Below are 26,626 nucleotides of genomic sequence, written 5' to 3' on the forward strand. Positions count from 1 at the left end.
ATCTTATTAGAATCAAATAGATGAATTAGCTAATTTTATTTACTTAACATTTGGAGGGATAAGTGAAAAGAGAAGGAAAAGACTCAAGCTGATTCAAAAGCAAAAATGAGAAGAAAAGATAAATGACATATTCTCCAAGTCTTCTAATCAACCAAATATTAGACAAAAGAAATAGGGGATTTGTCTTTAAACTGGAGATGTGCTGAGCGTATTCTTACTTTAGGGTTTTTTTTTAAACTGTCTTTAGATACTGATTTTTGTCTAGAAGGGATAGTGGGGGCTACTAAAATGAAACTCATAATTTCAACTTTTGCTTGACATTTCCTTGGTACTGGGCACTTTACACTATATTAATGCCAGGAAAAAAATTTTTATCTACTCTCATCTTTAGGCAAGTTCTTATTCTTCGAATGCAGAGTCACTTCTAATTTAGATTTTTAGGAAATGGGAAAAAATTTATTCTTTGAGACCAGTTGTCTAAGCCAGGCTTTTGCGCTTCCTGGTTACTTGTCATTCAGCAACTGTATGGGAAAGTGTTTGTAAGCTATAAATCAGTGTGTTAATAATAATTTTTATTTCTCCTCTGAAATTGGACTTTGTAAAAACTTTGTAAAAAACAGTTTTATTTCTTGTTTTGTTTAGTACAGATGTCTGTTTCTTCAGCCAAAAATCATTACTAATGGTTATTGGGCATTTGTTTTGTACTTTGTAATCTTATATAGTGTTTTCATCAGATGTTTCTTAGAAAAACCCTGAGTGATAGGTGAAAATCATAATTTCATAGATGGGAAAACTGGGAGGTAGAAAAGCGGTGAACCTTGCTTTTGGGTCAGAATATTCAACCTCTGCTTTCCTGGTCGGTTTTGAGGTGGGGAAGGGGTGGTTTTGTTCTTTTTGTTTTTTTAAATATCCCTGCCTTTTACTGCTGTAGAGAGTGACTTATATTTTACAACAGCTGATGTTTTTCTCCTACAGAGATATTCCAATGCCCTTAGTCAGCTCAGGAGTAGAGCATGGTAACTTGAGAGAGCTGGCATTTGCAAGAATGAAAGACCTTGGAATACAGGTAAGAGTCTGACCATAACTGTTGAGATCAAAGTAGTCTGAGACGCGAAAACCTGTGATACTATCACATTACAAACTTACAGGTTTGGTCAAAAAGCTTTCATGTATTGAAGCCATTCTTACTGTATAACACATTGAAATTGAAGCTAGTGGTTGCAAAGTCTGCATCCTATCCCCTACACCCCTCTGCTTTCTTCTAAAAGAGCGTAGGTTTGTCAATTTAATGGTTGTTTTTCCTGCCTTCTCAGATTGCCAACTATGTGTTCAACTCCTTTTTTAAAAAAACTTTTTTTTTTGTTTTGAAGTATTGGGTGTTCAATTCTTGACTAGTGGTTAGAGAAGAATACAACCGTTGAAGAAACAAGGCTTACATACTGAAATAATTAGCAATGTTATTGCCCAGATATACCAGTCTCCCTCGCCCTGCCCCACCCCCATGTCTATTCACTCACTCATTTATTTCACAAATATTTACTAAACACCTCCTTTCTGCTTTCCCTGAAAGAGCCCAGGAATCTGCAATTTGACAGTCTGTAGATGATTCTGAAATCACGATAAGGTTTGAAACTCAGTGCCCTAGGAGCTATTTCTCAGAGCTGCTAAAGAGAAAAGGCCAGGAGGGTGTCTAGGCCTGAGCACTGATTCCTGGCCTCTGCCTTCAAAGATTCTCGTTCACTCCATCTGGGATGGAGCTGTGGGAGGTTCTCATGCACAGTGCAAACATGGACCCCACTTCGAAAGATGTCGTTGAGAGGACTGCATATCATGTTTGTGGACCTACCCAAAACATTTTGTCCTCTGTCAATATATTAAGGAGAAAATTTTTCAGAAAGTTGTTTGTCCGTAGTAGAATTTGTGAACATTATGGCTTATTCTACCCTCCCCCAAAAAAAATTTCAGTTCTAGAAAAACAGCAAATGTATGTACAGTAATGAAAGCCCCAAACAAGAGCGTGTGCCTACTCAGCCTCCAAGTCCCTGCCTGTCCTTGTCGTCCAGCTCCTCCTCCTGAGAATACCACTGCCCAGTGACCCACCCGGCCTGCTCAGCCTGCTGACCTCATCAACCAGGCACTGTTTTTAACCCTGTACCCCTCTTAACCCGTGATAGCCTGTCGTAAGGTAAACTGGGATTGAGTCTGAAGACTGGAATGCAGTCACACCGAAAGACATCCAGTTCACATAGGCAGTGTCTTTACTAGAAAATAAGCACACACCAATCTCTGCCTTAAAAAGCATTCCCCTTCCCTCCAAAAAAAAAGAAAAAAGCATGCAAGTGTTCATTAAAAGTATGTAATATGGGTTCCCGGGGCATGGAAATAGCTTAGTTCTTTTAGAACTGAATAATGAGCTCTTACTTTTCTCATGGAATTCCATCCATATATATACTAAATATACTATTAGTAGTATAGCTGCATGACATCATCAGATTTCCTATGGCAGTCTTTTCTCACTGATGGAAAATGTTAGAATCCTGGAAATAATTTTTACAGTTCTATAGGGGAAAATATATCATAGGGCATATAATAGTTACTGTAATTATAAATGTCAGGCTGTGTAGCCTGCACACTGGGTTGTGGAATAGGAGCAAGAGTTACATCACATAGCTTGGCCGTGCAGACCAGGCACTGCTTCCGTATCATCCACAGGCAGCTTTGTGCTTCCCAGGGACACTCAAAGAGCCAATCTGTGACTGTGGTTCAGATTGTATAATAAATAGCTCAAGGTTCTTTCTTTCCATTCTTCTTCCTTCCCTTCCTTCCTCCCTCGCATCCTTTCTTCCACAGAGCCCTTCTCTGCAAAAAACAGCAGTCTTAGCTTCCCTCTTTCTGACATTCCTAAAATGATACAAATATGGTGATGCTAAAAATGTTAACTGCCATAAAATGGTGAAGGTTTTAAAAAATTAGGAATTGGGTTTTTTCTTTTTTTTTTCTTTTTTTTTTTTGCGGTATGTGGGCCTCTCACTGCTGTGGCCTCTCCCGTTGCGGAGCACAGGCTCTGGACGCGCAGGCCCAGCAGCCGTGGCTCACGGGCCCAGGCGCTCCGCAGCATGTGGGATCTTCCCGGAGCGGGGCACGAACCTGTGTCCCCTGCATTGGCAGGCGGACTCGCAGCCACTGCGCCACCAGGGAAGCCCAGGAATTCAGTTTTTACTCTTCGGTAGACATAGTTTTGGGTTGCACTTTCAGATACAGTTATATTCTCTGGATTTTCAGATTTTAGAATGTATGTTCTTTACTTTCAATATTGTATATTGATCTCCTTTGGATTCTAAACTTATTTTAAAAGCAATACTGTACCAACTTCATGTATTTCTAGGTTGTTTTTCCCTATCCTCAGGTTTATTAAAGATGGCTTCATTTTTAATTCATTTCTTTTACCTCAATGTAAATTATGTCCAAACTTAATTTTGAGCCCAGGATTTGGTGGAGAAGTTTCAATAAAAATTGAATTAGTTACCAGTTTTATATTTGCCCCCCCTTCCCACTTTTTTTTCTTTCTTTTCTTTCTTTCTTTCTTTTCTTTTTTTTTGGCAGTGTCGAGACGTGAGAACCAGAGAGGTTGGAATCCAAGAAATTCATCACAAAGTGCGTCCATACCAGGTTAGTTTCTTCATTTTATAGAGAGATTGGGTCCTGTTCATTAATCTTTGTCAAGCCTGGGCCTACACCTACTTACCAGTAGGACCAAACCCTAGAAGTTAATGAGTAAACTAAGAGCAAAGAGTAATTCAGAATGAAGTCAAGCCAGGAAAGCCAGATATGAGGGTGGCTCAACTCTAGAAGAGCCAGGTTAGGAAAACCAAGTTAGAACTTCACTGTAGATCAGCACTGTCCAGTAGAACTTTCCGTAGTGTTGGAAATGTTCTATAATCTGTGCCATCTAATAGGATATCAGCTACCAGTCACATGGGACTTGAAATGTGGCTAGTGCAAAGAAGAACTTAGTTTTTAATTTTATTTAATTTCAAGTAATTCCAATGTAAATAGCCAAATGTGACTAGTGGCTACCTTTAGGTAAAGCTGAGTGTCATGTGCTTATCTCTGTGTGCAACTGTTAAAATTATTGCCTGTTGATGGTAATCAAGCGAATAGATCAGCCATATCAACAGGGGTTCCACACAACGTGTTTGTGATGAATTAACTTCTCTCCTAGAATGACATCGTGTTAGCCATTTGCCAGATTTTCTGTGGGGGTTAGCTGTCGTGTAGGAGCCCATTTGAGAAAGGCTAGAGTAGATCTGCATCGATATTCCTGTTCTCAAAGTGAATTGTTTATTTGATTGACGTTTTTCACATTTTGGATCTTTTGAGGAAAAAAGTAGACCCAAGCATAGTTAGTCATTTTGTCAAATTCTTGTGCAATCCAGTTATCCAGCAAACATTAAGTTGAGGAGGAATATCAGTATTAGTCTGTTTATTCACCTCGCTGTGGGTCCAGTCTGCCCATTTTCAGTGTATCTGGGTGTAACCATGCCCACATATGTAGCTTTCTCTGCATGCATATTGATTATATTTACGCAAAGTACGAGGGACACTCGAGCAGGAAGCAAGAGTCAAAAGCCCATGTAGACTGCTAACACAAAAGCTTCCCCAAAAGCACCTCTCCGGTGATTGGATTTTCTTTAACGTGTTAATCTCATAACTAGGCATACTATTTTAAAGGTCCTGTGGGATACTTTTTTAAAAAATTCCATCAAGGAATAAGTAACCAATAACACATTTTTTCCCCTAAAAGCAGGTTTTAGTGGAGGAGGTAAGGACTAGAAAAGAAAACCATTGAGTACCTGACAGTTCTGGGGCCTCAGGGTGCTCCCAAGAGCTGCACACGTGACATAATGTATAATTTTACCTTAGAGACTCTTCATGGAGGATCAGATTTAAATACATGGAAGTATCTACTGAGCCAAACTGTAAGAATCACAAGGTTAATGAGGTTCAGATATTTATGAAATTGTAAAACTGGTTTCCTTTTTTATAGTCCACGAACAAGTCATGAACTCTCGTTTAATCAGTGCTATTGAGAGGAGACAAGTAAAAAGAAACATAATTTGTGGTTATTTACTCTTTATCCCTAGTCGTGGATATTAGTCTAAATAAACATATATAATAGTAGAAACGTACTTTGTTCTCTAGTTTAAAAAAAAAAGTTCTTGCGTGGCTTTTTATGAAACAGGTTGAATTGGTAAGAAGAGATTATGTTGCAAATGGTGGCTGGGAGACATTCTTATCCTATGAAGACCCTGATCAAGACATTTTGATTGGCCTCCTGAGATTACGGAAGTGCTCAGAGGAGACATTCCGTTTCGAATTGGTTGGCGGGGTGTCCATAGTCCGAGAGCTGCATGTGTATGGAAGTGTCGTCCCCGTCAGCAGTCGGGATCCCACTAAATTTCAGCATCAGGTATCCTGTATTCCATTTCTGTTTGACTGTGATTAAGAAATTGCTCAAAGGAGGAAAAGAGAAAAAGAATGGGGCAAGGGTGGGAGCAGAGGAAAAGGAGAGGGGAAATTCGGGAAGTGTAGAAACAGGAACCAGTATAATACTACAGTTGTTCAGAGATGTTTTCTCTTTAAATTGTTCCCCTTTGGGTGTGAGGGAGGGGGAGGGAGAGACAAATTGAGACTCAGTCAAGTGGAATATAATAATAGACTGAACCGTATGAAATTGCTATTTTTGAAAGTCAGTAATGGTCTAATACTGGCAATTTCGTATGATTCAACTATTTTGGGATCGAAGGAGATGATAATTTGAAAGAAAGCACTTATGAAATGTTAAAGCACTTCGTAAAGACAAGCAAGCTATGTGATATATGTAGTGGAACACTATTCCACTCCCCCAAACAACCTAAATAAATAACTCACTTTTTTAAATTTCAGGAGAATAGGTTAAAACTGCTAATGGTGGATGTAGCATAAACCCCCATATTGGTGATTTAAGAATATTGCCTGGTTTCAAAAAGCTTTTAGAAACTGAAGGGGTGACTAATAATACAAGGGTAGATGCCCCAGACTTTCATCACCTGGAGATTGCCTAGAACTTGTTTAAAAAGAGACAAGTCGAGAGGCAATTACCCCCTTGCTGTGACTAGATTAGTCACCCACAGAATACCTTTTGATGGCTTTTGTTGCAGAGTTATTCCTAGTCTGCTACAGTGTGCTTCTGGTATAATTGAATAGTGAAACTTTTCCTTACCCCCGTAAATGGTTTTTTGTCACTCTTATCTTAAAAGAGTTTAGCAGCTACAAAATATTACCCTTCTTGTTTTATGGACCCCTCTTAATGACTTCTTCCCTTCTTAATTCCCTAACCCCTCCATTGCCTCTTACAGGGATTTGGCATGCTACTGATGGAGGAAGCAGAAAGAATAGCTAGAGAAGAACATGGATCTGGGAAAATAGCTGTTATATCAGGTAACTGGGGGAGGGCAAAGTTCATGATTCGTTCACACCTTTAACTTGGTACCACAATGAAAAGTACCTCAGGCCTCTCTTTTCCCCATATATGATTATTATGTTCAAAATTGGGCAGAGCCAAATAGGGAAAGGCTGGTGCTCAAGCACAAAGAAAATTCCTGTAAGCAGTTTGGCGGAATAGAGCTTGCAGAAGCTCTCCATCTCTTGAGTGGCCAGGCCAGTAATCCATATCCTGTCTTCCTCGTGGTCTGTCACACTGGTCTCTTGTGCTTTGTGCCCAGTTACTCTGTCTGGGAAAAATGAAATTTGATGATATGGATCTAAGAAAATCATAAGTCAGTGTGGAGATTTGTCAGTATCATTCTGGAAATTAAAACAGAACCTAGTTGCCAGTACCAGATGTTGAAAGGCAGAGTTCCTTGCTCCTTAAAAATTGTTTTCAGTGACTTTGTTCCTTGGGAACAGATTTCCCCTGTTTGGAAGCTTTCCCCTTACCGTGCCTAGGACATCAGGTAAGTGGAGAAGTGGGCATGTAAAGGAAGGCCTGCTGTAAGTGGAGCAAGAAATAACACATATGCACCCTTTCACTCATATCCTCACAGACTTTGCTATTCTCAATAAGCAGCTAACATGGTGAAAGCCATGATCAAGATTCAGGTTATTTTCCCTCCAGCATTTGTTTTCCCATTAGACTATGGCATTATTAAATGAAAGTTGAAATGACACTTTTTTTAAAAAAATCAGTAAGTTGTTGCCAATCAATAGATCAGTACCTTTGCCCAGATTTCAATGATTCCAAATACGGAAATGTAATGACCCAGGCTCACTTAATCGATTATTCAGTCTGGCTATGGTTTTTGGCATTATCCAGACAGATAATAAGCATTTTTTAACATGGCTAGCTCTATGTTTCTGTGTTATCTTTAATATTTTTTATTGAAGTACAGTTGATTTACAGTGTTGTACTAATTTCTGCTGTACAGCAAAGTGACTCAGTTATACACATATATACATTCTTTTTTATACTCTTTTCCATTATGGTTTACTCCAGGAGACTGGATATAGTTACCTGTGATATACAGTAGGACCTTGTTGTTTATCCATTCTGAATGTAACAGTTTGTATCTACTAACCCCAAACTCCCAGTCCATCCCTCTCCCTCCCGCTCCCCCTCCCGCCTTGGCAACCACAAGTCTCTTCTCTGTTTTTTCTGTGTTATCTTTAATCCCACTAAAGAAGTAGGAACTAAATGAGGTTCACCTAATTGGTGCCAATATTTGTAATAAAAAAAATGTTTACTTCTCATTTGTTTAGCCTGTGGTTGTCCAGAAGTCAGCCTTTCCTGGTACCAGGAAAGAGCCAGACGAACTCAGAGCTCTTTGTACATGTGCACCCGTGGATTACCCGAAATTTCAGTGGCCTCTTTTGCCAGCGCACTGTCAGTGTTTTCAGTACAGTACTTCCCAAGCGTTAATGTGCTTGTGAATCATCTGGAGATCTTGTTAAAATGCAGATTCTGACTCATTAGGTCTGGGGTGGGGCCTGAAAGCCTAGATTTCTAACCAGCACCCAGTGATAACCTATACTGATTGTCTTCAGACCATACTTTGAGTAGCAAGGGTTTTAGTATTCTCTTCCAAATGTAGTATTCTCTTTCAGATCACTAAGGTAAAGGTATTCTCTGTGACCCTGGCAGTGCCTGCATTCCCAAAGTCTGATATGCAGTCAAGTGATTTTCTAGTATCTGTGGGAACTTGATCAGTTTTAAAACTGAAGGGCATCTGTATTCTTTTTTTTTCTTAATTTTTTTTTTTTTTTTTTTTGGCTGTGTTGGTTCTTCGTTGCTGCACGCGGGCTTTCTCTAGTTGCGGTGAGAGGGTCTACTCTGTTGCAGTGTGCGGGCTTCTCACTGCGGTGGCTTCTTTTGTTGCAGAGCATGGGTTCTAGGCGCAAGGGCTTCAGTAGTTGTGGCGCACGGGCTCAGTAGTTGTGGCTCATGGGCTCTAGAGCACAGGCTCAGTAGTTGTGGTGCATGGGCTTAGTTGCTCTGTGGCATGTGGGATCTTCCCCAACCAGGGCTCGAACCCATGTCCCCTGCATTGGCAGGCGGATTCTTAACCACGGCGCCACCAGGGAAGTCCCAGGGCATCTGTATTCTTTCACTTCTCCATTATATTTAATTTGCCTTCATGATATCTATCTCTTTTTAGAAATGTTACATGCAGAGAGGGGCCTCTGACTTGCCTGAGGTCACATTCAGTTGCCTGTAAGAGCCTCAGTTTCTGCTTTTTGAGCAGTGTCTTTCTAAGTGGAAATCAGCGTCTGTCCTCTTTCTAGCCTTTTGTTATACTCTAAATAATAGCTCAATTTCAGATCATCTGCTTGTAGAACTTTTAAAATAACAAGAAGAGACTTGCTAAAAATAACAGGGAAGAACCTTTCTGCTTATTAGTTGTCACAGTAAGACTTCTTGGTTTCTGTACAGGGGTTTCTCTTAGCCAGAGGGTTTCTACAGAAGCAGCCCTGGAATGCATTCTTGGCGCTCAAGGGAGTTCTGTGTTACTTCCTGTCTCTCTGGTCTGTGAGCTTCCCCACCACTGCTCTGTGCTGGGGAAACCAGCTAGGGCCTTGACTTGCTGTTTGACTGACAACCTGATCACTCTTCAAATGAAAACACCAAGAACAGTTACTCTGTGTGATGCATTTTATTTCTCTAATTTAGTAATATATTACTGTTCTATTTAAGTTTCTGAATCAGACATCTGAGGCGTCCATTATTCAGAACTTCAAGGAAGGCAGATTTAAAATGTTTTTTTTTAACATAATGTGTTCTTTGGTTGTTTTTTTTCTTCCATATTTGTTCAGTTGACTTTGGTCTTTCTGATTTAAGTACAGTGCTGTGTGTGTGTGTGTGTTTAATTGGTTTTTGTAAAAAGTGAATTATTCTCCATAGGTTGATCCTTAGAATGCAAATTTCCTTGTGATAGTACTGGTGCTTGTGTGCTGCATTTATTCACAAGACTTCATTAGATGTGGTGTGTAAGAAGAGACACTTGGACGGGGGTGTTAGGATTCTATTCCTGCATTGACAGTAGCTCTCCTTGTGATCTTGAATAATGTTGCTTGATCTCCATGGACCTTTATTTCTCTACTAAAAATAAGTGGGTTAGGTTATCTTTTACAGTTCTAACAGTCTAGAATTCTGCCCCTTAATATCTTCATTTCTTTTAGTTCTCAACAAGACCAACTATGCTGTACTGATTACATATGAAGTAGATTCTTTTCTAAAACCATATTAAGAGACCCTTTAATTTCATTAGTAATTGATCTCAGTCTCATTTAGTTTGGGGTATTTGATGATAAAGTTTCCCATAGGTAGCTAATCCTAGCCATGATTTGTGGAGGTATGTCTATTTCTGTCCCAAGTAGTGATATTTTATGACCTGTGTCCTACTTTTTTTTCCCTGACCTTGTCCTTTATTTGTAAATCCATCTTTGTTCTGGTCTGTAGGCTTTTGCATAACTCATACACGGTGGTGGTCTAGGTATTCTGTCCTGGCATAACTAGTAGCTTGAGTAAAGGGAGAGACAGATCATTTATCATTCTGGTTTCTGTGACTGTAAGAGGAATGCATTTATGTAGAATTTTTTTTTAATTACATCCTGATTCATTGTGACTTCCCTTCATCTTGCCAGCAGATTTTCTCTGTTTTCTTGGATTTATAACCTTTGATTCTGCCTCTAGACAATATTATTAACTACACAGTAGATGTGATTTGAATCACTAGTCAGAAAGACTCCATATAGTCTATTTTTCCATATTAAAAACCAAATTGTTTTTATCTGTTACCTCAAGATATTTTGTTAATAAAAGGTACATACTGTATATTTTATAGCTGATTTATCTTTTTTAAAAGACTAACTTTATAGCTACATGAGAAAACTGAAAACTTGTTTATCAGAGTCCAATGAAGCACTTTCTCAGAGTGACTTTTAAGTTTATTCATTCTGCTTAAGTATATAAAATTGTCTTAGTAAGTAAACTGTGTGTTTTAAAATTAACCATCAACTCTAAATGTGAAAATGAAACAAAGCAAAAATGAAATGGCTAAACTTCATCAACATCGAAACACTACGTGTATTGAGTATCTCCTGTGTGTGGGGAACATGGACTGAGAGGGCAGAGAGAGGAAGGAGGAGATGCCACCCTGCCTTTGAGGGATGTTGATGGGGCCAGAGCAGCTCGCTCAGTCTTCACCCTGCAGATTGTCCTTAACTGCAGAGGAAGACAAATTTTTCCCTACTTAGACTATTTCTCAACTCAGGATTAGTTGCTTCAGCGTAAGAAAATCATCTTTTCCTACATACAAAAATGGGTAAATCAGTAGTATGAGAACAACCAGCTTATAATGTGTAGGCAGGAAATAACAGTTAATTGCTGCTAAATATCTAAGCAGTTAATTAATCTAAGCAGTTAATTAAGTTAATTAATACTTAAGTCCAAGTACTTTAGTATCTTTCATCAACTTACTCATGTAGCTTCGATCAGCACACATCTGTTTAAGATTAACAAATCGTATCTCCTTAAAAGCCATGTTGTTTATCTACTTGGATGATCAGCATTCTTTCCTTTAAAAACGTTAAGATGGAACAGTTTTTTCCTTCCCTCTCATATGGTGTAAAGTGCAAAGATTACACTGTAGAACTTAACCATAACATTTGAAATGCCATCACTAATAATCACCATGGAAACTGGAGATCTCTGATGTCACACTGCCCGTGTGATTTCTCAAAGGGCAAATATAACTGTTGATAGCCACTATTTAAAGAGCCACTTAATACCTCCAACAAAATGATTTTTTTTCCTTTAGGCAGTTTTGGCTAGGCATCAGATCCAATCATGTTCCTGTTTCTGTTTGCCAAGCTAATTGCTGTGCATCAAGATGAACAGCTATTCCCCAAGCTCCCCCTACTACCTTCGTCATAAGCGGTATCCTATTTGTGTTCTTTCAAGTAGAAAATTAACATGGCCATTGGCCAAGAATTGTACCAGGCTGACGGATCAAACGATTATGAGAAACGAGGAAAATGTCTGAGTGTTTGATGACAGAAATCACTGAAGTCAGAGGCTGATAGCCATTTTGTTTAAACCTTTTAAAAAGGCAGAGAAGAGGGGAGAAGAGCTTAAATACAGGATGAGCAAACGAGTCACCGTGGGATGACATCGTTCTAGATCATGATGCTCAGAGTTGTATGACTCTAAAGCCACATGTACAATCCCCACTAGTGAAAAAAATCAATGTGCCTGAGACTTATAGCATCCGATATGGCTTCCTGGGACTGAAATTAATGGTCTTGTGCCCCAGAGCCACTGATTAATCAAATGATATGTGGGCAGAAAGTAACAGTCGTTTTGTTTCAATGAACTACCAATGACTGAGATTACTTACTGGGCCCCAGAAACTTGGCCTGTATTCCAGGCTGTGACACATCTCCCTCCTTTTGAGGTAAAGGTAGTTTTATTCTTTGCATTATAATCTAATTGGAAAAAAAAAAAGGGTACATTTGTAACTAGATCTGTCTGGTAATGGACTTGTAATCATTACCAAAATGCCTAGGAAAGCTTTCCTTATTTTGGCTTACCTATTTGCTAATGGACACAGGAAGCCTGCCAAATGCAAACCGGTTTGTGCCGCATGTGTTAATATAGGACTTCTCAGAAAGGAAGGGAAAAGGCTGTTTGCTCTTTTATAGCTTCTGTTTCATCCCTTTACATAATTTATCTTTTCATAAATTATCCCCTAACTATTCCTCGTTAAATGCATGTTATTAGGGCTCTGTATATTCCTCTGTTTCTTTCATTTTGATATTCTGACTGTGATCATACATATTTCTTTTTTGGTGCATGTTCCAGTGGGATTTTGTTGTGGTGGTGGTGAATATCTTTCTTTTCAAGAACAATAGGTACAACATAAAATATTGCTTTACAACAAGAACTTTATTAATTTCATCGCCTTTATTAATCAGACTAGCACTGATGACATAGAATACTTAGCTTGGTATCAGATTAGCTAAATGTGTGCTAAGTGGTGTCTGTATTGCTGTGGAGGCATTGATGCATAGCTCACTTCAGGACTCTTTATTCCCTGACTTGATGTTTACTCATTTATAGATGAATCAGGTACCAGTTATATAGTACATTGCATATCAAGTGCATTGGACCCATCTCTCACTTGGCATCACATGACTATATTAATTAATGCATGTTTTTCAAATATTCCCAAATAGGCCATTAGTCAGTTTCCACTGTTTGGATCTTGTGGGCAAGTGAATTTTTGGTGACGTTTCCTAGGCAGAAGCTAGTGATACCAGTAGATATGCTGGCACTGGAGGAACAGGATTTGCATTTGGCAAGTGCTGTTGCTCTTCCCACATCCATGCTGTCAAGTCTTCCTGTGTCTCCGAAACGTGCAGGTTAAAGTCTCGGAGGATAGCCTTGCTAATTTGGCTGACACACCTACGTTTGTAGACTTTTTCTCCCCATTCTTGTTCCCTTTTGTTTACGGGTATTGGGAATGATAGCTGTATACTTCTGCTTGGGTAGAGGAATAGAGTTATGTGGTTCCTAATAATATGCCCGAGAGGTCTGGGAGCTTTAATATAAAGGACCGCCTTTATTGTAAAGTTACATGCTTCACAGGCTTTTTTCTGAGCAAGGACTCCTTTTCCAAAGTGGTCTAGCCTGCACTGCTCACCATCTGCTGTCTATCACAAAGGCTCTTTTATAGTTTGTTGCAGTGTTAACTCCTTACCAGTGTAACATTCATGTGATTAGTACTGTGCTTTTCTCTAAATGTTTGACATTGCTATAACCCATTCAATTTGATAAAGCTTTTCTCTTTTAGATCTGTTAGAGGCAGGGCTTTGGCAGATTCTTCCCATTTGGGTGAGCAGGTAACTAAATAATGCTGGAAAATACTGATGCTCCCTTTTTTTAGCAACAACCAAGATACTGATATTATAGAGCCTTTTTAGTTTGGGCATTTCTAATTCCAGCAAGAGATACACAGGGGATTTCTTTGGTCAGTCTGGCTTAAACTGTTGACTCTAACCAACGGCTCACATTTTCAAGACATTAAGTGGTGGATTTAGGTTTTAGATCGTAGCCACAGGGTAATGTTTCCTTACGCACCTCATCCTGTGCCTCCCAATGCATCCAGTTGTTCAGTTTGCCCACCATTTGTGAATGAATCACTGATGTCTAGTAGACCAGTCAGAAGCCCCAGATCTATACCCTGTGTGGTCTGTTACCTCTTACTGCAAATCCTACTAACTAGTGGTTGTCTGGGTTATTTATTGTGGTGGAACACACCACCCCAAAATTTAGTGGCTTCAAACAACCATTTTATTTGCTCAGTGATTCTCTAGGTCAGACATTCAGCAGGGCATGGAGAAGATGGCTTATCTCTGTTCCATGATGTCTAGGGCCTCAGCTGGAGTGGCTTGAATGGCTGGCAGCTGCTGGGCTGGCTTGCCTAGAGTCTGTCTTCTAGCTGGTAGCGGGTGCTTGGCTGAGACTGTCCACGTGAGCACCTTGCTGCTTCTCCACATGCCTTGAACTGCTCCTAGCATGAAGGCTGGCCTCTAAGAGGAGGGAGGAAAGGCCTCGGTTTAGAAGTTGCAGAACATCTTATATGCATCATTTATCGCTGTGTAATAAAAAACCCACAAAACGTAGTGGCTGAAAACAACAAGCAGTTATCTCATGGTCCCTGTAGGTAAGGAATCCAGAAGGGACCTAGCTGGGTGCCTCTCATAAAGCTGCATGTACAGTGTCAGGCGGGACTGTAATCATTTCAAGATTCAATTGGGATGGAAGGGTCACTTCCAAGTTCACTGTATGGTTTTTGGCAGGCTTCAGTTTCTCACGGGCCGTTGGTCTCAGGGCCACCGTTCCTCCCCATGCCATGTGGGCCTCTCCGTGGGGCTGCTCATCACGTAGCAGCCTGCTTCCCCCAGCAGAGTGATCACAGAGACAGAGTCCTTTTGACATGGAAGCCTAGTCTTCATAGCCTGGTCTCAGAAGAGAGCCGACGAGTCTAACGCCACCTTCAAGGGAAAGGGAGTACACATGACTGTGAATACCGGGAGACAGTGAACTTCGAGGGTCATTTTAGAGACTGCCTGCTACGATGTGACTTCTGCCCCATTTTTTTGGTTAAGGAAGTCATTGGGCCAGCCCAGATTTAAAGGGAAAGGAAAAAATCCCACTTCTCAAAGAGAGAGGCTCTGGTAGTGACCATCTTTGGATACTAAGTGAGCGAATACACTTTCATTAACTTGTGATTAATAGGCATCCAGCCCCTTTCTACAGGAAACTTCATGTAGCCTTCTCCCAGGATGGACTGTCTTTGGGCATACCTAGCATTAGGGGTTCTTGTCCCCGTCCTGATGTCAGTATTTTCATGCAGCCATCATGCAGCACAGGCACACCTAACACTGTCTTAAGCGGAGTTTGGCAGGCCGCACAAGAAGCACCTGCATCTGACCTATGTCTGCCCTCTCTTCCATGAGGACATTCCTCTGTTTCCCCTTACAGGCCTGTCTAAATGTCTCACGCTTTAGGTCTAAGATGTTGCCCATTTATGTCTTCCTTCTAGGCTATGGAATATAGAAGAGCATCTTAGGCAAGGGTACATGCTTTCCCTAGGGAGATCTGACCCTAATCGACGGACGTTCCTTCCTCTCCATAAATACCGAAGATAGTTAATGCACCTTAAAGACTTTTTCCCCCCATTTGGGGAAGCAGTAAATTGTATATAACATAAAATTTGCTATTACAACCATTTTTAAGTATACAGTTCAGTGACATTAGTTACATTCACAACGTTGTGCAACCATCACCACTATTTACAAAACATTTTCATCACCCCAAACAGAAACTCTGTACTCACTAAGCAGTAATTCCCAATTTCACCATCTCCCAAGCCCCTGGTAACTTTTTTTTTTTTTTTAACATCTTTATTGGGGTATAATTGCTTTACAGTGGTGTGTTAGTTTCTGCTTTATAACAAAGTGAATCAGTTATACATATGTTCCCATATCTCTTTGCTCTTGCGTCTCCCTCCCTCCCACCCTCCCTATCCCACCCCTCCAGGCGGTCACAAAGCACCGAGCCTATATCCCTGTGCCATGCGGCTGCTTCCCACTAGCTATCTACCTTACGCTTGTTAGTGTATATATGTCCATGACTCTCTCTCGCCCTGTCACAGCTCACACTTCCCCCTCCCCATATCCTCAAGTCCGTTTTCCAGTAAGTCTGTGTCTTTATTCCTGTCTTACCCCTAGGTTCTTCATGACATTTTTTTTTCTTAAATTCCATATATATGTGTTAGCATACAGTATTTGTCTTTTTCTTTATGACTTACTTCACTCTGTATGACAGACTCTAGGTCTATCCACCTCATTACAAATAGCTCAATTTCATTTCTTTTTATGGCTGAGTAATATTCCATTGTGTATATGTGCCACATCTTCTTTATCCATTCATCCGATGATGGGAGAAAATATTTGCAAATGAAGCAACTGACAAAGGATTCATCTCCAAAATTTACAAGCAGCTCATGCAGCTCAATAACAAAAAAACAAACAACCCAATCCAAAAATGGGCAGAAGACCTAAATAGACATTTCTCCAAAGAAGATATACAGACTGCCAACAAACACATGAAAGAATGCTCAACATCATTAATCATTAGAGAAATGCAAATCAAAACTACAATGAGATATCATCTCACACCAGTCAGAATGGCCATCATCAAAAAATCTAGAAACAATAAATGCTGGAGAGGGTGTGGAGAAAAGGGAACACTCCTGCACTGCTGGTGGGAATGTGAATTGGTTCAGCCACTATGGAGAACAGTATGGAGGTTCCTTAAAAAACTACAAATAGAACTACCATATGATCCAGCAATCCCACTACTGGGCATATACCCTGAGAAAACCAAAATTCAAAAAGAGTCATGTACCAAAATGTTCATTGCAGCTTTATTTACAATAGCCCGGAGATGGAAACAACCTAAGTGCCCTGGTAACTTCTAATCTACTTTCTGACTCTGTGAAATGGAATCATACAATATGTGTCCTTTTGTGTCTGGCTTATTTCACTTAGCATAATGTCTTGAAGGCTCATCCATGCTTTACACACACACACACACACACACAACTCTTGGGTTGTTTCCATCTTTTGACTATTGTGAGTAATGTTGCTATCACGTTGGTATACAAATATCTATTTGAGTCTCTGCTTTCAGTTCCTTTGTGTCTGTACCCAGAAGTGGAGTTGCTGGATCAGTGGTCATTCCATTTAACTTTTTGAGGAGTCACCAAATTGTTTTCTACAGCTGCTGCATCATTTTACTTTCCCATCAACAGTGCACAAGGGGTGCAATTTCTCCACATCCTTGCCTGCCCTTGTTATTTTCCTTTTTTTTTAATTTTTTTTATTTTATAGCCATCCTAATGATATGAAGTGATGTTTTATTGGGGTTTCGGCTTACATTTCCTTGATGACTAAAATGATGTTGAACATCTTTTTGTGTGCTTATTTGTCATTTGTGCCTTTTAAAAAATGTCTGTTCAAGTCCTTTGCTCATTTTTTAATTGGGTTGTTTGTCTTTTTGTTGTTGAGTTGTAGGAATTTTTAATATCCTCTGGCTACAAGACTCTTAAATATTTTCTCCCATATATATTCATAAAGATAGTGGTCTGTAATTTTCTTTGTAGTGTCTTTGTCTGGCTTTGGTATCAAGGTATTGCTAGCCTCATAGGATGAGTTAGGAAGTGTCCCTCTTCAGTTTTTTGGATGTGTTTGAGAAGGATTGTGGTGTTAATTCTCTAAACATTTGGTAGAAATCACCAGTAAATCCATCTGGTCCTGAGTTTGACTTTGATGGGAGGTTTTTGATTATTGAATCAATCTTTTTACTTGTTACAGGACTATATAGACTTCCTGTTTCTTCTTGAGTCAGTTTTCGTAGTTTATGTTTCTAGGAATTTGTCCATTTCAACTAGGTTATCCGATGTGTTGGTGTACATACATATTCATATTGTTATTCATATTCTCTTATAATTCTTTTTATTACTGTAAAGTCAGTAGTAATGTTTCCTCTTTCATTTCTGATTTTAGTGATTTGAGTCTTTTTTTCTTTGTACTTTTTTTTTCATACTTTGTATGATTTCAGTCTTTTAAAATTTATTAAGACTTGTTTTATGGCCTGATATATGATCTAACCTGGAGAATGCTACGTGTCCACTGTGGAAAACGTGTATTCTGTTGTTGTTGGGTGATGTGTTCTGTTAGATCTAATTGGTTTAAAGTGTTGTTCAAGTCCTCCATTATTGAAAATGTGTATGGTAGTCTCCAGCTCTTGTAGAACTATCTGTTTCTCCCTTCAGTTCTGTCCATTTTTGCTTCATATATTTTGAGGCTCTGTCATTCCATGTATATACATTTATAATTGTTAAACCTTGATGAATTGAACCTTCTATCAATTTGCAACGTCCCTCTTTGTCTCTTATAAACTTTTGTTTACTTAAAATGTGTTTCATTTGATACTAAATCCACCCCAGCTCTCTTTTGGTAATGAGTTATTTTCTTAGTGATTACCTTAGGGATTGCAATTAACATCTTAAATTTATAACAACCTAGTTTGGGTAATAATCATTTTAGTTTGAGTAATATGCAAATATTCTGCTCCTATACATCTCTATCTCTTGTTTACATTGTTACTGTCACAGATTACATCTTTATACCTGTCTGACCTTTGACATAAATTTATAATTCTTTTATGAATTTGCCTTTTAAATTATATAGGGAAAAAAGAGGAGTTACAAACCAAAAGAACAATAATATCAGCTTTTATATTTACCTATGTAGTTATCTTTACCAGTGTTTACTTATTTCTTCACATGGCTTTGAGTTACTACCTAATATCCTTTTATTTCATCCTGAAGGATTCTTGTAGGGTAGGTTTAGATAATAGATTTCCTTAGCTCTGGTTTATCTGGAAATGTCTCAATTTATCCTTTATCCTTGAAAAATACTTTTGCCAGATAAAGAATTTTTGGCTGACAGTTTTTTTTTTTCAGCACTTTAAATGTGTCACCCCACTTCCTTTCTGACCTCCATGGTTTCTGATATCAGCTCTTAATCTTATTGAGGATCCCTTGTATGTGACGAGTCACTTCTGTCTTGCTACTTTCAAGATTCTGTCTTTGGCTTTCAACAATTTGACTGGGGACTTCCCTGGTGGGCCAGTGGTTAAGACTCTGTGCTTTCACTGCAGAGGGCCGGGTGCGATCCCTGGTCAGGGAACTAAGATCTCACATGCCACTCTGCACAGCCAAAAAAAAATTTTTTTTTTTTTTTTTTTTTTTTTTTTGACTATAATGTTCCTCGGTGTGGATCTCTTTAAGTTTATCCTGCTTGGAACTTGTTGAACTTCCTAGGAGTGTAGATTCACGTCTTTCATCAAATTTGGGAAGTTTTTGGCCATTATTTATTTTTTCTACCCTTTCTCTCATCTCCCTCTGAGACTCCTATGATGTGGTGTTAGTATGCTTGATGGTGGTGGTGTAACACAAGTCCCTTATTTTAGCTATTGTACTTTTCAGCTCCACTATTTCTGTTTGATTCCTTTTTATAATTTATCTTTATTGGGTTCCCCCCTTTGTTCATACAGTGTTCTCATTTCCTTTAGTCCTTTTTATTTTCTTTTTTTAATTGAAATAGATTTGACATATAACTGTGTAAGTTTAAGATGTAGAACATGTTGATTTGTTACATTTATATAATGCAGTATCATTGCCATTTGAGTGTTACACCTCTAAGACATCACATGATTATCATTTCTTTTTTGTGGTGAGAATAAAGATCCAGTCTCTTAGCAGATTTGATATTTATAACGCAGTACTGTTGTCTGTAATCATTATATTGTGTATTAGATCACCAGGATTTATTTATCTACAGGTGTCAAGTTTGTACCCTTAAATGGCATCTATTTCCCTACCCCGCAGCCACCGGTAGCCACCATCCTATGCTCTCTTTTTACAAGTTTGGCTTTTTCAGATTCCACAAGTGGTATACAGTATTTGTCTCTCTCTATCTGACTTATATCACTTGGCATAATGTCCTCAAGGTTCATCTGTGTTGTTGCAAATGGTATGAAAATGAATTTCCACCTTTCTTAGGGCTGAATTATATTTCTCTGTGTGTGTGTGCGCGCGCGTGCGTGTGAAGTTTTTTTATACATTTATTCATTGACATACTTAGGTCGTTTCCATATCTTGGCTATTGTGTATAATGCTACAATAAACATGGAGGTGCAGATTTCTCTTCAATATCCTGTTTTTATTTCCTTTGGATATATACCCAGAAGTGGAATTTGCTGGATCATATGGTAGTTCTAAATTTTTGAAGAACCTCTGTACTGTTTTCCATAGTGGAAAAAAACATTACCAACTTACATTCCAGCAGTGGTGTACCAGGCTTCCCTTTTCTTCATGTCCTCACCAGCACTTGTTATCTCTTGTGACTTCTTGGTGATGGTCATTCTAACAGATGTGAGGTGCTGTCACATTGTGGTTTTGACTTACATTTCCATGATGATTAGTGATGTAGAACACCTTTTCATGTCCCTGTTGGCCATTTGAATGTCTTCTATGGCCAATAGGAAAAATGTCTATTTAGTTCCTCTGCCAGTTTTTTTAATCAGATTTTTTTTATTGAGTTATATGAGTTTTTATATATTTTGGATATTAACTCCTTATCCAGTATATGGTTTGCAAATATAAATATTTTCTCCCATTCTGTAGGTAGCCTTTTCATTTTGTTTGGTTTTTTTTGCAGTGCAGAGGCTTTTTAGTTTGATGCAGTCCCACTTGTTGACTTCTGCTTTTGTTGTTTGTGCTCCTTTAGTTCTTTGACATGATTTCCTTTAGCTCCTTGAGCATAACTGAGACAGTTGACTTTGCCTAGTAATCAGTGTTTAAGATTCCTCAGGCATAGTTTCTGTCCACTTCTCTCTTTCTTGTGAATGAGTCTTAGTTTCCTGTTTTTGGTATGCTTTGCAATTTTTTGTTTAGAACTGCACATACTCAAGAATTATAAAAGTCAGATTCTCTCCCATCTCGGGGATTGCTCTTAAGGGCTGTAGTCATCCACTTGTATTTCTTCAAGCTATTTTGGCAAAGTCAGTATTCTTTGTTGCATGTGCTCACTAAAATTTCTTGTTTCATTTTCTCTGCAATCAGCCTGTGACCTGACAGGGATTTCCTTAAATGTCTGAATCTTTTTTAAAAAGGTGGTAAGGGAATACAATAGATACCCTTACTGCCCACCCTGGCTCCAGCTGGCCACTCTAGGAGAGGGGGATGGTAGGTGGTTCACATCTGCTGCCCTCTTACCAAAGGGCAGCGGCCTCTCCCTTCATCAGGCACTCCCCTGGTTGCTGTAAGTGCCTTATCAGGTTCTGGTGTCCCCATGTAGTTGGCTTTGATGGTTGTTTCCAGCTTACTGGTTGTTTCAGTAGAGGGACTGATCTCTAGCGTTTTCTACTCTACCATTTTCCTTCTTAAAGTCTTTTTTTTTTTTTTTAAAGACTATAAATAGAAGGGATCCCTCTTCCTACCAGGTTACCGATGACAGTCTTTAACTTCTACAGAAACACACTAATGATTTGAGACATGAAGTAGTGAAAACGATCTGTGACATAGCATACATTCTGCACTGGTGGGAACAGAGCCACTCATTTTTGAATTAGATGACTGTGGGCCCTCCTATGTCAGACTCCCTGTGAAGAATAAACCTAAGAGCTATAGGATAACCCTCCAGCGTCTCCCTACTGTAAGTATCACCCTACTGTAAGTTACCACAGTAGCTTCTATTTAGAGTCTATACGCGCTTTATAAGTTACTGCTTTTATTCTTTGTTCATTTTTACTTTGTTATCTTGGTGTACCCATTTCAGAAGGAACAGGGGAACCTTTAGGCTGCTGGGTAACTGGTTGAATCTCTTCTCCTGAGATAGTCTCTGTGATGGAGAATAAATGTACTAATGTGCTGTGTTAATGACTTGCAATAACCAACTACTTTGAAGAGCTAAGATCATATGTGGGTAACCTTCTAAGAGTTTCTTTTTAACAGAACAGGAAAAAAAATTCTCTTTCAAAGATTTAGGGTCATTGAGTTAATCTGGCTCATTTTCAAACAGAAGAAAAACCTTTCCCCAACTCTGATACCAGTGTGTATTGTTGAAGAGTGAAATATTGCCATCCTACTAAGAGATCAATGAGATGTAATAAAATCTCATTTCAGCAGCAAATGAATGAAACTAATGAATACATTTGCCTTGTATTAATGCTGCTAGTCATATATCAAGCACTCAATAAATAGTTGATTAATTGAACCCAAAAGTAATTAAAACAGTTTTTTGAAGTTATTTTTATTTCACTGATTTTTTTTTTTTACTAAGTGATCATGACTTATCTCAGTCTTTTGCATCTAATCAGAAAAATCAGAGATTTAAGTTTCAAAGGATAGATTTAGCATATTTTCTCTCTTTTTTCAAGTTTGGCTTTAGGAATGTGATGTAGGCTCAATTTTAATTCAGTCCAACACATAACTAGCCATGAAGCACAGCCCTGTGTCCTAACAAAGGTCGTGTCAAAGAACAGGAATGAACCTCCAGATTTCGAATTCATTTTCCTTCTTCAGACATGAAAATGTCTATTAGGCTAGAGTTTTCCTTTTCTTGAAGATTCCAGGAGGTAAAACTCATTAATTTCCAGGCTCCTAGTATATCCTCAATAAATACTTGATTAAACGATTTCTTCCTCTATTAAGTCACATTAGAAATTTCATGTTTTCTTTGTCCAGTTGGAATCACTAAACCCAAGTTTTCTCATTTGATTTTCCATATGCATGAAGAACTGATTTATTTCCCCATTTAAAGAAACATTCATGTAGTTGAAATAAGTTAATCTTACCTTCTCGTTTTCATTTTTATTTTTTTTTTTTCATTTTTAAAAGTTGACAGTGAACTGTAGCAAATAGACAGCAAAGTTGATTAGATGTTAAAAAATGAATTGTTTAACCAGCTGCCACTTAGGTCAAGAACATAACCAACATCCCTGTTGACCCCACCCCATTGTAATCCCCTCCCCTCTCCTTGCCTTCCTCCTTCACCAGTAGCCTCTTTTTTCCTACTTTCTTCTGTGTGTTTCTTTATATTTCACTACCTAATTATGAATCATTTATAAATAGTTTAGTTTTGTTGTTTTTAATTTTAGATAAGTGGGATCATTTTGGTATATTTTTGTTGTTCTGGCTACTTTGGTGCAACATTGTTTGTGAGATTAGGTCACATTGTGTGTGGCTATGTCCATTCATTTTCATTGATAGGCTAGATTCCATTACGCAAATATCTCACAGTTTATCTGTCTTACTCTTGCTGGATATTTAGGTAGTCTTCAGTTTGGGCTTATGAATATTCTTATATATGTATCTTAAGGCTCATAAACACACATTTGTGTGGAATATATACCTAGGGGTGGCATTGCTGGATTTCAGGGAATACATGTGTTCAACTATAAGAGTCTGCAGAGTGGTTTTCCAAAGGGCTACCAATTTTCACTCCCACCAGGAATGTATAAGAGTTTCAGTTGTTCAGTATGATGTGTATGTAGTGGTGTTTCTTTGTAGTTTTAATTTACATTCCCTGATGACTAATGAAGTTGACTGCCTTTTTGTATGCTTGTTGGCCATTTAGATGTCCTCTTTTCTGAAGTGTCTGGGTGTGAGATATATTTTTTCAAAAATCCAAGACATTATTATTATTACTACTATAATTATTGTTATATACAGTCCATATTCATTTAGATTTACTGGTATATTTATCGCTTTCTTTGCTCTTCAATCGTTGCTGAATCTCTAAGATAGTTTATTCATTTTTATTGATATATAGGATTCCATGATGTGGATATAGCACAGTTTATCTGTTTTACTACTGATGAGTATTTTATTTGGGTAATTTGCAAGTATTTTCTTTGTACCTAAAGAATTTATTTTAGTAATAATCTGCTGGTAGCAAATTATTCTAATTTTGATTGTATGAAATATCTTATTTTGCTTATTAAAGTAAGTTTTCACTGAGTATAGAATTCTGGGTTTGCATTTACTTTTTTTCAGCACCTTGAAGCTGTCTTTCCAGGGTCTTCTGATTTTTAATGATGCAGTTAGGAGGTCAGATGTCTGTCTTTGAGGATGCGCTCTGGCTGCTTTTATGTTTTCTTTAGTATCTCTATTTTTAGATCGTCTTTGTTTCTCTAGTTTTCCCATGATTGTTGCTAGATGTGCATTTCCTCTGCTTCAGCTTACTTAGGTTTCCTTGGGTTTCTTTAATTGGTGGTGGTTTGTTTTTTTTTTCCCCATGTAATTTTCAGTCTCTGACTCATATATTGATTTTATCCCATTCTCTTCCCCCTCATCCTGGGACTCCAGTTAAACATATGTTAGACCTATACATTGTATCCATTGTGTCTCATACCCTCTTTCCCCCACCCCTTATTCTGTTTCTCCATGCTTCGTTGTTGATAGTTCCTTCTGACTTAACTTACACTTTACTGATTAAGTCTAATCTACCATTAAACTCATCCATTGATGCCTAAGTTCTTATTTTGTCATTCAATTCTCTGATTTCTGGCATCTTTTTCAACTCTGTTATTTCATGTTTTATAGTTTCCTGTTGCTTCTAAACATTCTTAAATTCGGTATCCATTTCCATGTATGTAGTAAACATAGCTTTTCTACAGTCTATGTCAGATAATGGCAGGGACTCCAGATTTGAAGTCTCTTATTTCTTATCATGTTGTCGTCTCTAAGTGTGCCTTGTTTTTATTATTCGCTGAGCATTTTATGAGAGAATTTGCTTTCAGGAATACTTCAAGACCTAGATGTTCGTTGCTCCCCCACCTCCCTTCGTGAAGGGGAGTGAGATTCAAGGTGTTGGCAGCTGGTTCTCTGCCTCTGGTGGCCACGTGACTCCTCCCATCCTACTTGTCTCTGGTCGACCTTCCTGGGTTGGCATCACCACTGAGGTAGAAGAGGCTCTACTTCCGTCTCAAAGCTCACGTTTTCTCCTTATTTTCTGCCTGATAATAACTGTTAGATCTTTGATATTTTTCTAGTGGAAGCATTTTTAATTTTGTCTAAATTTTTAAATTGTCTTCAGCTGGGAAGTTGATCCTGGTCAAAGACTGAAGTCACCTTTTCTGTAAGCTTAAATACTCCTGACTTGTCTCCTCCTCTAGGGTCTAGTTTCCATCATTGTTCCATCTTTGTTGCTTTTTTTCCCCCAAACTCTACATCGTATTTCTCTTCATTTTAAAAAGGGTGACCACATTTATCAAGTTGTTATTTAAAAGTATCCCCCTTCCCAGTAGTTCTCACACTTGTAAGCCATGTCTTTTAACACAGTTTTGTGTTGCCTACCTATGTTATCAGAATCTTTTATGTAAGTATTGTTTCTTACTGAGCTCTGTTAGTGAAATGGAAATAAGGTCACCATGTTTGTTTCATCTAGTGATTTATCAAACAAAGGACACTGAGAAATTAGACACAGATAGAGGAGGTGAGGTGATTGAGACAAGTCAAATGTCCTTTCTGTGCTTTAATAAAAAATGGATGTACTGTTATCAGAGCCAACTAGATATTTAAAGCCAGAGCTGGGGAAGCAGGGTCTGGCATCACGCACAGCACAGGCACCATGGCTCCTTGGGAACACTCTGCGTGCTGTGGAGACAAGCTGGCCCTGAATTATGGTTCTTCTACTTCCCAGCCATGTGACCTTGAGTTATGACCCTTTCTGAAGCTCTCGCGCCTCCCAGGATAGTAATCTCAGTCTTGTTGGTGTGTGTTGAGCATCCAGCATGCGTGCCTGGCGTGTATCTAAGGGCTCCGAAGAGTCGTCTTCCTCTAGCTTTGTACTTCACAGTCGCTCAGCTATAAAGTTGTTGCTTCTTTTGTTTTGAGATGGAGTTAGTTAGAATCACAAGCTGGGTTGAGTTGAGGCTCATTTCCTGCTCCTGACTTATTTTCTCTTTTAAAGGGAAAATGTGTTTATTTTCAGCTTCTAAGCTTTACTCTGGTGTTGGATTTATCCCCTTAGAAAGAAAGGGCTGCAGTAAGGTGGAGAGGCAGAGTTTTGCAGCCAAATCAGGTACCACATTGACTAGTTTACTCCCTTTTGCCTGCTTCCTCTAAAGTTATGTTAAAATAGATTGCATACTTTCTAATATAGAATCAGTAGAATTTAAATAAACAGCTAGGTTTTTTCCATTTTCATCTTTGATTCATCTTTTTAAGGTTTTGTGATTTTCCCCCCTCACACACACACTTCTGTTTTTTAGTTTTTTGTTTTGTTTTGGTTTTTTGGCTGCTTTGGGTCCTCAATGCTGCACTCGGGCTTTCTCTAGTTGTGGCGAGCAGGGGCTACTCTTTGTTGCGGTCGCGGGCTTCTCATTGTGGTGGCTTCTCTTGTTGCAGAGCACGGGCTCTAGGTGCATGGGCTCAGTAGTGGTGGTACACAGGCTTAGTTGCTCCGCAGCATGTGGGATCTTCCCGGACCAGGGCTCAAACCCGTGTCCCCTGCATTGGCAGGCGGACTCTTAACCACTGAGCCACCGGGGAGCCCCAAGGTATTCTTTTTCACTTTCTCTCCTTTCATCATCATCATAGCTGGTAAAGTAGTGAAGATAAAAATATTTATCCTGCCTCCAAGAGTAGGAAAAAGGCCCCCGTGATATAGGTAGATACAGGTTGTGGGTTCAGCAACTTGGAGGATAAAACAAAGCAAGCATGTGGACTGCCCCTCTGCTCCCCGTCCTTACTGCTCCGCTGACAACTGTTGGCTCTGCCGCTAGGGCTCCCTGAGGACTGCTGCACAGAGATTACTCCTGCTCACCCCCAGCCCAGGGATTGGCAGAATCGCACGCAGGCGATCAGGTAGAGAACACGGATACTTGTACAGCCCCGCTGCGTGTCTGTCCTCAAGGGCAGGAGCCTGTGACACAGCTGCCCACGTCAGT

General features: G+C 39.0%; 1 protein-coding gene across 2 annotated transcripts in view; it reads left to right on the top strand.

The window, feature by feature from the left end:
• The window catches only part of ELP3 (elongator acetyltransferase complex subunit 3), a 113,281-nt gene that overhangs the window by 77,002 nt on the left and 9,653 nt on the right, over positions 1 to 26,626 (top strand). For both annotated transcript variants that reach the window (XM_067745257.1, XM_067745258.1), the window contains 4 exons: positions 976 to 1,066; positions 3,604 to 3,669; positions 5,243 to 5,470; positions 6,399 to 6,480. In XM_067745257.1, the coding sequence (XP_067601358.1) occupies positions 976 to 1,066; positions 3,604 to 3,669; positions 5,243 to 5,470; positions 6,399 to 6,480 (467 nt within the window). The remainder of the gene's footprint in view (positions 1 to 975; positions 1,067 to 3,603; positions 3,670 to 5,242; positions 5,471 to 6,398; positions 6,481 to 26,626) is intronic.

The sequence above is a fragment of the Pseudorca crassidens genome, chromosome 7, assembly GCF_039906515.1.
Source record: "Pseudorca crassidens isolate mPseCra1 chromosome 7, mPseCra1.hap1, whole genome shotgun sequence".
Lineage (NCBI taxonomy): Eukaryota > Metazoa > Chordata > Mammalia > Artiodactyla > Delphinidae > Pseudorca > Pseudorca crassidens.